The 13,555-nt window shown below is 35.6% G+C and overlaps 1 protein-coding gene across 1 annotated transcript; it reads right to left on the reverse strand.

Annotated features, from left to right (window-relative positions):
• Nucleotides 1-1,832: 1,832 nt before the first annotated feature.
• On the reverse strand, nt 1,833-3,809 carry LOC131633662 (hypothetical protein At1g04090-like). Its single transcript, XM_058904359.1, has 2 exons — nt 3,603-3,809; nt 1,833-3,514 (listed from the first exon to the last, which is right to left on the reverse strand). The coding sequence occupies exons 1-2, from the start codon at nt 3,718-3,720 to the stop codon at nt 1,965-1,967; spliced, it is 1,668 nt and encodes a 555-aa protein (XP_058760342.1). The 5' UTR covers nt 3,721-3,809; the 3' UTR covers nt 1,833-1,964.
• Between the last annotated feature and the right edge of the window lie 9,746 nt (nt 3,810-13,555).

Below are 13,555 nucleotides of genomic sequence, written 5' to 3' on the forward strand. Positions count from 1 at the left end.
TGAGCCTGACTCTTTGGGACGTTGGCATCTGGCGAAGGTTAGCGAACAGTGGTACGTAGAACATTGGCAGACGTTTGCTAGAGATCAACGTAAAATATGGGCTAAATGTTCCAACACTGTTTTACAATTTCCTGTGGTACCGGAAGAAATGAAACCAACGCCTGAATATGTAAACTGGTACAGATCGGTCACAAATCCCGAAATGTTTGTGTCTGCCCCTTTCTATTTGGCTAACCCGCGAGAACAACAACCATATTTTGGAGGCCAACAACAACAACCACCTATTTACCAACAACAACAGCGACAACAAAATTTCCATCAAGAACAACCACCACCGTCTTTCCAACATCATCAACCACCACCAAATTACCAACAACAACATTACCCACCACAACAACAACAAGAAAATTACCACCACCAACCAATCCACCAACAAACGCCTTTTTACCAACAAGAACAACAACAATCCCAACAATACCATGTTGGTAGCTCTTCCAGATCACAATTCCTAGACCTCAATGTGGGGGGTTCTTCCACATCACCACCACTAACCCCCGACATTGGCATACAAGAAGAATACCCGCCTTACAACACATTCGACCAACAAACATCACAATACCCCAGCCAACCATCTAACTTCAATACACCACCACAACCAATCTATTTTAACCAAACCGAATCCACCACCAACTTCCAAAATCCAAACCTCCAGGCCGCACCCACTAGGAGAAATTTCAACCCACCTAGACAAAGCTTTGACGGGCATGCGGGCACCCGCCTTTCCTATAGCGGGAATACTAGAGGTTAAGGACGGCTCATAGATTTTGTAGACCCGGAATGCATTGAGGGGCCGTCGACTCAAACACAAGAGGAACCAAATAGAGGGGGGCGTCGCAGGAATAGGGGAGCACTACCGACTCGTGACCCTTCTACGCGACCTATTAAACAACCTGATTGCGGATCGTACCATGGTCCACGTGGCGCTAAATAGGAATTTTATTTGTATCATTAATGTATTTTGTGTGGTTTTTCATTTTAATGTATTGTGTGTTGTTTTCATTTTAATGTATTTTGTTTTTTGGTAATGTTTAATTTATGGCTATTATTTTTCCAACTTAAAAAAAATTAAAAAACACCTAAAAAAATAATATAAAACAATTGGAAAAAAAATTAGAAAAAAAAAAAATAGCCAAGAAAAAAAATAACAAAAAAAAAAAAGAAAAAAAAAAGGGGGGGGTGTTGTCGCCGGGGGGGTGGCGACAACACCAAAACAATACAAAGGAGGCGTCAGGCCCACTGGCGACACCTCTTAGGCCCAAAACGTTGTCGCCACCCCCCTGGCGACAACGTGTTAATCTTAAAAAAAAAAAACATTTTTGTAATTTATTTGAAAACTTTGTTATTTTTGAAATTTTTTTAAAAAAATTAGATATTTAAAAAAAAATTTCGTGGCAGGTAGAATTCTCCTGCAGTTTCTATAAGAAACTAAGAGCTAAAACAACAACATTACCAAGCTTGTCATTCAATCTGCGGATGATGCTACCGTCTATTCATTCCTCTTTATTTAATTAAAAAATATATATTATTAAATAAATAAAAGTCTTGCATCATTTTTATTTTTGGGATGTTTAAAGTCAATATTTTAAAAGTAAGGAGAATAATATTATACTCTAGTTTTCTATTGTTTATTTCTAAAGCTTATCGATGTTTAACTTTTGTATTATAAGTTATACATTATATTTTGAAAAGCTCTAAGGATTATTCTGACAGTTAGTTATGAAAATGAGTCATATCAACACAAAATTTTACACACATTTTATAGACAAAAAAAAAATAAAATCTTTTTTAGAATCTTCTGTATTTAAAAGTCAATTTAATTTTTACCACATTTCTAATCAAAGTGTTACAAACATGTCAAATATAATAAAGCATTGTATATGTCTACAACTAAAAGTATGGTATATTCAAACTTCATCACCACTCCAATTATTCTTCACCTTTGGACCAGTTGGTCCTTCTTCTCCCAACACTTCTTTTGGCAAACTCCTAATAATATTTTCAAAAACATCTTTAAGCTTCCATGGCAATATCTTCTCCACCTTCCTCAACTCCTCATCTAAGTCATAATCAATCTTTGGCCCCCATTCCCTAAAATACTTCAACCAAGATGGCTCTACCACAAAAGGCTCCAAATACTCAGCTGAAACCAACACAAATTTTCCCAAATCCATAATCATGCTACTCTTAGCACTATCATTTCTAATCCCTATTCCATTTCTCCCTTGTAGAACTAGTCCTTCATGTGGATATGAAGCATGACCATGCAATGAAGAGTAAAAAACTGGTCTCTTATTGTTATCAGTTTGAAACTCAAGCTGAGATGAATCAACCCATTCACCTTTACTATGTTGTGAAAAGTACATTTTCCATAACTGACCATCTAAGTTACTTACCCTTAATGTCACATGCTCCCAATCACCAACATGTTCACCTATTTTCCCTAATTTAATATCTAGAAACTTTACTTTTGCTCTTCCAGGTCCATTGAAAGGGTAAAATATCCACATGGCAATATCAGTGAAGGTTCCTCCAAGCATTGGTTTCACATGTACATAAGATTCTGCACTTTGTAAATTTCCTTTTTTGACTTTATCTTTATTTGCATCATCAGCAGGTAGGTCTAGCCAATAAGTACCATCATTGTTAGGATCTTGAGGAAGGTTAATACCGTTTTGCGCTATTGGAACGGGATTTGATTCTTCGCCTTTCTTGTATAGTAATGCTCCATTCGAGAAAAACCAATTTACCGAGGAAGGTAAGTATTCTTCGTCCGGATGCAAGTACATCAAAGGAGAGTAAACTTGGAGAATTGAATTAATTTGAAGTAAATTCGGCATGATTTTTGAAACGGAATTGAGATTCTTCAAACATGAAATTGATGGAGGGCTAGTTTCGCCACCATTCTGTGCAACGAAAGTGCCAACGCTAACACCGGGGGCTTGAGTTCCTCGATTGATTGGTCTAACATCGTAGAAATTTACGTCGTTTGATCCCCAAATCCACGAAGACGACTCGCATTGGTCTGTGAGGTCTTCTCTAACACACTTGATTTTGTCAAGGGGAGGTTTATCTGGTGTTGTTGTGACAACATGGCCTAAAGCTTTGTATCCATCAGGTGCTACTGGTAGCCAAATATAGCAATTGCTATCTTGAGTAACCTTAAGAGATGAAGTGTTGAATACAAGTGTATAATCTATTGGTTTCTTTAAAGTACTATTGCTTGTGCTTGAAGAAACATCTTTTGCAACAAGAACATATCCAAAAAGAGGTTTGTTGTTAGGTTGGGAGTAGCTACCTAGCATAGAGAATCCTTGAGGTATTCTTGTTGGTTCAAACACAGTTGCACCTTGATTATCTTGTCCACCATCATAGGTTGCCCAAATTTTGTTAAATGTTGATACTTGAGATACTTGTATCCCACCAAGATCAATGATTCCACTTGCAAAACCACTACCTGTGTAAGTAGAAATCCAACACTATCTATAATTAGAACTCCATTTTTTTAAACATGATATGACAAGAGGAGCTAAAATGATAAATACCTGGTGGCCAATTAGGTGAAACAATTGGAAGGTTGAATACGGTGTCGACGGGGCGAGTTCGGGATTGTTTTCTCTTGAAAAGATTCATTACAAAACATGTGGAAAAACAACTATCCATTAGCTGAGTTTTCAAGAGAATAGTATGTAAATCTACATAGAAGAATGAAGTATTTATGTATGAAATAACGATTTTAGCAAGAAATGTATTCTTTGAGGACAAAAGCGTGAAGATAGAAAACTCATTCTTTTGATATATTAAAAAGAAAACACAAGTGATACGTTAATGGCGTGTCGTACAAGGTAACTAGTTTGGATACATTGATAAAGCTTATAGACATTGTTCAACTTCGCTTACACACTAAGTTGTTCGTTAAAGGACTTGCTTGTCTTGTTTATCTTACACATCTCCTTTGCTTCTAATGAGGTTGGTTAAGAAGTATACACAAGTGTGTTGTGATTGTATCATTTGACATTTATATGGAAAACAAAACACCTTTAAGTACGTTTATGCCGGAAATTGTTGTTAGTTATGTTGGTCATGAAATTCGAACGTTCAACATCTTAAATGATTCACTATTTAATTCTTCTACCACAAACCATCAAATCAACATTGTATTGCCTTGGGTGGAGTGTTGTGATTTTTTGGACTAACTATTTTTAAAACAAGAACTTGGGCAATATAGAGTACTGTGTTAGTATGATTGAGAACATGTTGTTTTGTTAATTATGTTTTTTTTTTTTTTGAAATCAAGAAATATATTAAAATTTTGTTAATTATGTTAATTGTTACTAAAATAAATATAAAAATATATATAAAAGTCAAGATCAAATGACATCAAGATGTCAAACTTAGAATAACTCTAATGGGAGTTTTTTCTCAAGTTTTCCACTGTGGCAAACAGCTCTTCCATTTTGTGACCCATTGGAGTTCGCCAAAGTGGTCAACCGTTGCATCACAAAGCAACGTTGCACCAGCATAATAAAATGATCAAAATTAAAGATGTGGGCCATTTAGCATTAAAATAAAATTGTAAATGAATAAAATATTAATAAATAAAATAAAGTTGTGGGACCTAATATAAGTTCTTCAGAATTGCACCATTGGAGTTAAATTTTGTGGAATTGCTTCAAGATAATGTGACTTGAAGGGTCCCACAAAAAACCCAGAAATAGGTTGCACCATTGGAGATGCTCTTAGTAACATGACACCTCCGATAACTATTTAATGAATATTCATATAACAAAATCTATCGTTGAATTGATTCCTAATTATCATATAAATCATGTCTATAAAATATAACTGAAGCTTCCTTAAGCGGAATTATTTAGGAAAAGAAGGAAATGTTGTGGTCATACATAGACAGATTCACAGATGACTCTATTTAGGTAGAAAAGGCTCAAGAAGGTCTTCAGTGTTAGATCTTTATGAATGACCTTCTAGACCACCTTTTGAGGCAAAAGTTAGGGAAAAGGAAGGTAAAACTTCTCCAATAAATGTTAACCATGGTCGAACCTTACATCATCCCGAAAGAAAATCTAACAATGCGTTTCGATAACCCTTATTCTATCGAATCTTAATCTAGTATCCTGATCAGGAAGGAGTCCCATCGGTGTCGGGATCACTCTGATCAAAGTATGGTAGGAAAGTATGACAAGTACACTTCATGATAGTCTCTCGTGAGAGAATTTATATAAAGACTGTGTAAACACTGAATTTCAGAAAGTTGGAACCTGACCCCCTTACCCTGTAAGAGAGACATCTCAAACGGATAAATCAAAATATTACCGCTTCCACAAGATCCACGACCACAACCCTAATGATTGCATCCAACTGAAATAGGCCATTGATGAACTGATCAGGATGGGTAAGCTATATAAGTATGTAAATATAAGTCATGTAATATTAAATAAGTTTTAGGAAGTTATCATCATTCAAATGGTGTGTCTTTATGTTTATATTCTGACACAATCATTTGGTCTTTTATTAGTTGAGTTCAAAAATATAATATTATGCAAGTTGCATGTGAAATTTTAACTTCTAAATAAAGATAATTTCAAATATTCATAGGGTTTAAGAAAAATACTTAGAGTAAAATGAAAAACTTCCTAATTATTCAAAGAAAAAACTAATTCATCCTCTTCTAAATTATATTTTAAATTTTTATTTTCTTAAAAATAACATAAAGATCGAAAACTTAAATTTATATCGACCTTGTGATTTTATTTATGGTCGCTTATTCTTCGTCGCTGTTATTGTCCTTATTTTATTTAGTCCTGCTGACGACCGCTATAATTTTTGTTGGGGATCCGTTTTCTTGTTATATTTCCTTTCTTCTTGATCTTTCTTATGGAGGCCCTTATTATTAGGAAGATCCTAAAGTCTCACATTGGTTGGAGATAGAGCATTGCAAGAATATATATAGAGGGACACTCCTCACCTTACCAACCGGTTTTGTAAGGATGAGTTAGGTCAAACTCTAATATGGTATTAGAGCCAATCGATCGGACCATGGGCCGCCCACCGTTAATATCCACGTACCAAGCCCAAAAGAATGCTGGGCGTGACGGGGTGTATTAGGAAGATCCTAAAGTCTCACATTGGTTGAAGATAGAGCATTGCAAGAATATATATAGAGGGACACTCCTCACCTTACCAACCGGTTTTGTAAGGATGAGTTAGGTCAAAATCTAATACTTATGAGTGTATCACATAAGTCTCCACCTTTTGATTACCTCCACAATTGCATCCCTCGAGTTGATGCATCCCTCCACAATTACTTTACTTTATCTTTACTGGATGATTTCTTGACCGGGTAAGGGTTCTTGATACTAGCTTATTTAAAGTTGGTGTTCAATCATTATTGTCAAAATTTCTCCCTCGATGTGTTTCATCGAGTGTATGATGAAAACCTGGCCTAAGGCCTTTGGTCTTCGTCATCTCAGTTGGAGTCTTTCTCATTCGCCCAACCATGTCTGGGGTTCCCTGCTCCTCAGCCCCTCTTTCCTTCTTAGATTATAATTTCTTCCTCATAGTTAATATAGGGTTGGGTCTTATTCATCATGTCATTTATAGAATTGGCTCTCTCCAGCATGAGCTTCTCAAAAAACATGTAATTTAGCCTCAACATCTTCTTGAATATCCAACATTTCAAATAGTATTCTTTTGCCTACTGCTACTACTTCCTTTGTGAATCTGTCAATATATTTTTATGAGGTTCCTTCATTTTCTTCTAGATTTCGCCTAGGGCAGCTTTGGTGTTGGGTTTCTGCTTTTATGTAGTGAATTGGGCGTTGAAAAAGTTATATAAATCCTTCCAAGAGGATTAGCAATAACAAGTTGCTACCGAGGATTCATCTTAAGAGTGGGTTTCTGTTTTGGTTACGGGCTGGTGTTTTAGTACCATGTCGTTTTTCCCTTCGGGACTGGTGTGATGCTGATCACTGATGATGGCAGTCATCTGGTGGCGTATGACTCCCACCTCTTCCTCTAGAAACATTAGGCGGATTTTGGTGTCCTCGACGATGATTTGGTCTGGCAATCTATGGGCCACCTTGAGTGTATAAAAAATGTTGACGAGGACAGGATTTGGCTTGCCTCAATGCTCGTCACCTGAAATTGTACTAGGCACAAAATTATCCTTGGGGAAGTGAACTGCAAATTTTCATTAATCGAAGTATTCTTTTAGTGAGGAAGTTGTACTAGGCACAAAATTGTTGGTGATTGTGGAACATTTAATGTCCAGGAATTATAGGTCGCAACCAATGTTGATTCAAAGCTTAACATTGGACAGAATGTAGGGGAGGTTGAAAGGTTGTAATAATTTGGAAGGTTCCTTTTCCAACTCCGGAGCCTCTTCTATCAGTGGGAAAAGTGAAGCCTCCCGTGCTAGATTTGCATGCGACAATTGAACGAGATGTTTTGGATGCTACCTTCTCGTTTTGGATGCTACCTTGACGGTAGGGACTAGATCGATGACTTTTGCGAAAAGGAGAACATTCCTTCAAAAGAGAGAATCAAAAATCAATTTCTACAAACAGTGTCATTGTTGTGTTTAGAAATGAGAGATATGTGAAGATTGAATGGACTTGAGTTTGGATGCGGTGGAGTGCGGTTCTGTTGAGTAGATTTGCAAGATTAACACTTCAATGTCTAGGTTTATGAATGAGTGAGAAAGTAGTTTGAGTGCATTGGCCCATTCGTTGTGGACCTTGCGGCAATCGACCCAAAGCAATTATAATGACCTGATTAATAAGGTTTAAGCCAGAAGTTTAAATCAAAATCTTTAAGATTAAAACGTCAGTTAATCCCAAGTCATTGTTGTGATATTGTTTTGGCTCAGTGATATCTTTAGTTTTTATTCGTGTGATATATTTATAGCTTGACGCTATACAAATATCAATTGAATAAATTATTGACAAATATGTCTAGAATCAGTTTTCTATATACCGTCTTAACAACTTTTATCGAAGAGCAAAGATGCGTTTGACAAGATAAATAAACTACTGTGTATGATTGGATAAACTATTCTGTCTACTTTGTCGCCTCCCATGTTCTTACAAGCAGATCCACACTGCTCTTGAAATTCCTTAACAACATTTAATGCAAGCAAATTTTTATTGAAACTGAATTCTATTGAAATAACTCTTACATTTTTACTACAACAACCTCTTCAAAACAATCAACAATCTCATTGGACAAAAATAATAAAATTTCATATAACTTCAACAAAACTTGAATAATGGATTTAAGATAGTCGTTTTGGTGCAGGAATAGTGACGCAGAAGATGAACCTGGAAGGTTGAAATACGCAAGAGTTGAAGGATAAACCTAGATTTAATAGTGCCTGTTAAAAACTGGCGATGATGGCGGCCACGGGTGCGGTAAGATAAGCCTCCATGAGCGGCGGGTAAATGAGTAAACATGGGGTTTAATAAGGTGAGGTACTGGTGCCGGGGTGACGATTGGGGAAGAACGTGGAGCGGGAGGCTCATAATCATCTTGATATTGGGCAAATATCATTGAGAAGGTCACCAAGATTAGGACTAATGCTAAGGCTTTGGTCATTTTTTAACAGAGAGGCTTGTTGGGAGAGTGTAGATGCATGGAAGCATTAGGTTATTTATTGGAGAAAGAGAGGGGGACAATTCAAAGAGCTTGGTAGGGTATTCTCATCAAATTTGACTTGAGATATTTGATTTGAAATTACCTAAAAAGTTTGTTTACTTTGTTTTTTAATTATAAAAAAGATTGACTAGAATGTAATTAATTGAATCATTTTTCTATTTTTTTAAAATATATCTCCAATTGCTATTATATATTAACATTGAAATGGACGGTACGCGGACAACCATCTAGACCACTAATGTCTTTTAAATGGAAATTTTTTCCAATTGCTACTATTTTATTTACACAGAAATGGACACTAAACGGACAACAACTTATGCTGAATATAATTTTTAGATAAAAAAAATCAATTTTTTAAAAATAATATTCTTATATCTAAGAGATACAAACAACAATATACATGATCTATTGAAAAGATTCACAATTTCTATTACTAGGAAGCAAAAAGTGTAGAACAAAAATGATATAAAAGCAGATTGATTATCCGAACATCATTTCTCAAGTTTGACCACTTTATTAAATTGGCTTTGGGGACTATCTTTCCCATAGTAAAATCATCAATCTCCAATCTCACATTAGAACATCGGTTGGCCTTGTGAATGTTAGTGCGTGAGGCACTTTTAGTGATGAGAAAAATAGAGAATAATAAAAGAAATAAGAATTATATTATTCACTTGAATTGTACCAATAAGGATACAATCAATGACTATTTATATACAACCCTAATTGGGCTTGGGCTTATACAACTTGGATTATATTTGATATTATTAGATTATATTATATTTGATATTATATTAATGATATCAATCCGACTAATATTTCAACAAATTTAATAATATCTCAACACACCTCTTATAATCTAAGTTGTCGAATAACTCTAGTCATAGTCGAACTGAACTATTCCTAATTTCTTTCTCAAATTCAGGAATTTGTCAATCTTCAATTCTTTGGTAAAAATGTCAGCCAACTGTGTTTCACTTGAGCAATGCCTATTTTCAAGTTCACCTCGATTCACCTTCTCCCTTAAGAAGTGAAATCTAGCTTCAATATGCTTACTCCTTCCATGCAGAACTGGATTTTTTGCCAGATTTATTGCGGACTTGTTGTCGATTTGCAACACAAACGGTTTCTTCACTTCGACTTCCATTTCTTCAAGTAAAGTTTTGATCCAAATTGCTTGACATGCATCATAGGATCCTGCTATATATTAAGCTTCACATGAAGAGAATGCCACCACAGGTTGTTTCTTCGAACACCATAAGATTAAGGCACCAAATACCTGAAAGAAATATCCAGTTGTGCTTCTTCGATCTTCCTTATCTCCACACCAATTAGCATCTGAGAAACAATTTACTATTGCTTCTTTTCCTTCAGAGTTTGGTCGAAATAGTATTCCACAATTTATTGATCCTTTCAAATATCTCAGGATTCTTTTAGCAGCCTTCATATGTGACACCATTGGTTCACTCATATATCTGCTTACTAATCTGACAGCGAAACCTATATCAGGTCGACTATTGCACACATACCTCAGAGAATCTCTTTGATATACTTCCTTTGATGTAGCACCATACCTTGCTTCGTCACTTAAAATTCCATACCTAGGAAATAAGATAATTTTTCCAGATCCGACATTTCAAATTCTTTCATCATTAGTGTTGCACCCCAAAATTTTCCCTCCTAATTTATTTCTAACTGGCTTAGGCATTGCATTCATATGCATCTCTTCCTTAGGCCATCTAACGCATTATGCATCATTAATCAATAACTTTGCATTGGATCAAGGATCTTGGAAGCTAGGGTTTTATATGGTCATTCATTGTAGGCCTCTTTCTCCTAAAGCTACAAGGTTTTCCTCTATGAAGATTCATCAAGGGCAAGAGGACAATGGTTTTTATACGTGGCGTCTGAATTTATTAATTCCAATGAGGTTCACTAGATTTTGTGCTAAGATGTTCTCTTATGCTTCAAGTCTTGTCTTCGTCCAAAGGACTCCTTAGGACATTCCATTTGTAACCATTGAGTCAAGGGGGCTTGTGGAGTGAATTTCAAAAGAACCATTCATGGTACATGAATATGAGCTTAAGGAGAGTATTGCGTATAAGACACCATTCTTTCTACTATTTTTGGCTTAACGTGTGATGTTAGTTTGAATTGGTGAATCGAATTGAGTTAAAAGTTTTTATTGAAGATGCAGATTAACTAGAATTCGTTCCTTTGAATTTGAAGTGGATTTGAGTTTGAAAAATAATCAAAGAGGATTAAGAGTTCTTGAACATTGGTGTGGGATTTCTTGGAATTCAAGTTTCGACTACGTTTTACATTCAAAGGAGACATTCATTGATAAGTTCATCCAAATTGCGTGCAAGTTCATCACAAATGCCTTTTCGTGAGTATTACAAATCCAAATCCATTTCAAATATCACAATCCATTACAAAACTTACATGAAACCAAATTCAGAATTACAAAATCATAGCCATTACATTGCAATACCAAAATCCCCATAAAAAGTCCAAAGTGTACATTCAGCAAAGGACGATTGTCAAAGCTTTGACACCATCACATTTCCTGCATAAGAAAAAAACCGCAGATTGGTATCTCAAAAGGGAATCGACACAATTTATGATCCAAGCTAACCGAGCTTCAGTCAAAAAACCGAACCGGCAAAGTAAACCGAAAGCCCTGCAATATTCAAATAAAACCATTTCTTACAAAATAATCAGAAAGAAGAAAGAACCTGCAACTTAAACCAAGACCGAGCTCATGAATAAACCGGTTCGAACTGGAAGCAATAAGAGGCTCAGTATAAGATCAGAGGAAACTAGGAGAATCATAAAGGAGAAGAGAAGAAAAAAACGTAACAGAAATGTTAATAAGTGTGGATTAGCATGAGGATTAATCGTGATTAATTTAATTAACATGAGGCTTAATGTGAGTTGAATAATCTCAAATTTCTTAACAAAAAAATCGGAAACAACCTTGGGCCTTGACCAAAAATGTTGTCTACACCCCCTAGGAAGCCCAACACACCACTCTCATTTTTTGTTAGAAAAACTTGTAACAAAAAAATTGGTTTGGGCCGGTTCTGTTTGGGCCAGCGCCCCTATTACCTGCTACACCATATTTTCATATTTTCACCCCCCAAATCATATTTTTTTCTTATAAGAATTTAGGTTTTTGACATAGTCTTTTTTCTATTATTAATTTTCTTTTAATAAAAACATATAAAAATCTTTTTTTTTTCAATGTAAATTTTAGTAGATATTTTATACGTTAATTTCTAGTTTCATTGAATTTTCTCTTTCATAAAAAATGCACAAAATAATAGTAGTATTTTTAGTTCACTTGTTATTTCATGCTTTTGTACCAATTTTGTATCATTGCATTGCTTGACTTTTATTCATAATTGTGACTTCTAATTTGCAATTTTCCTTAGGATAGAATCGGTTCCATTAACATGATTACTTTAGGTAGATATTCCCTTGCAAATAAAACAACAACAATTAGGTTAGTGGATTAGGATAGTCCCCTTTATTCATTTCTTTTTCTTTTTCCAACTTTAAAACACTTAATCGATAAAGAGGCGAATCACATGTTATTTACCTAAGTGGAATAGAAGTGAATGGGTGTATTCCCTGATGTGCTTTGACGCCATTTATACACGCTTATGTGATTCAACTCGCAAAATAAATTCCTCTTAAAAATCATCCAATCAAAAACACTCAAAGTACCTAATAAAGGTTCAAAATTAAAACAAAGTGGGAAGATGATGAGTAACCCTGTAGTAAGAATTGTTCATCATCCCTCTACAATTAAAAAACACAAACCAAGGTTCCCTTTCTTCTAAGAACAAGTTAAGTCCATTCCATGCTTAGGCTTGCAAGTCTTCAAAGATCGAGCATCGTAGATTGTGACCTTAACCTATGTTCACCTAAAAAACACAAAATAAATGGAAACTCCTGAGCCGAACTACGGTAGCTCTAATTCCTGGTAAAGGATACATAGGCATTGGGTCGCGGGGCCTAAGCGAGCACACTTGTAAATAATTCCTTCTTTTTCCCGTGTTTCTTTTTCATTCATTCGCATTTAGGTTTTAGACATAGGTACACCTTTTAGATAGAAACAAACGTAGGTGGATCCTGTGGAGTACCACAGATGTGAGAGGTGCTAACACCTTCCCCTTGCGAAAAAGACTCCTGTACCCTGTTCTCTGGTCGAAAGACCTTGTTCTTATTCCGAGTTAGGTTTTTTGATATTCCTTTCCCTCGATGGGATAAATATATTAGTGGCGACTCTGATCCTTTTTTGCGGTAGCGACATCTCTTTGAACTTCGACAAGTTCTTCAAGCTATTTAGAGTTACTAACAAGTCATCAACATACAAGCAGATGATAGTTATATCTTATGCTACCACCTAAACATAGACACATACTCATATTTGCATTTTACAAATCCCCATTCGACTAAGTATGGGTCGATCTACTTGTTCCATGCTCTAGGTGCCTTCTTGAGGCCATAGAGCGCTTTGTGCAACTTATATACTTTATTCGCTTCCTTCTGAATCACAAACCATGGATGTTGTGTGACATAAACCTCTTTGTCTAAGGGACAACTTAGAAATGCTGATTTCACATCTAAATGAAATATCGATCAACGTTGGTTGCATGCCTATGCTACCACTAGTCGAATAGTCTTTAGTCTATCTACTAGAGTAAATACTTCATAATAGTCGAGTTCTTCTCTTTTAAAAAAACCCTCGAGCTACTAGCGTTGCTTTATATCTTGCTATCGACCCATCAGCATTGTGTTTCAATTTGAACACCCAATT

The sequence above is a fragment of the Vicia villosa genome, unplaced genomic scaffold (assembly GCF_029867415.1).
Source record: "Vicia villosa cultivar HV-30 ecotype Madison, WI unplaced genomic scaffold, Vvil1.0 ctg.001162F_1_1_1, whole genome shotgun sequence".
NCBI lineage: Eukaryota > Viridiplantae > Streptophyta > Magnoliopsida > Fabales > Fabaceae > Vicia > Vicia villosa.

What these genes read in the sequence shown, in the direction of transcription:
- LOC131633662 (XM_058904359.1), bottom strand. Translation starts at nt 3,720, where the DNA reads ATGGATAGTTGTTTTTCCACATGTTTTGTAATGAATCTTTTCAAGAGA. An exon ending in TTCACCTAATTGGCCACCAG is followed by an intron (nt 3,515 to 3,602) that starts GTATTTATCATT and finishes CTACTTACACAG; the next exon opens with GTAGTGGTTTTGCAAGTGGA.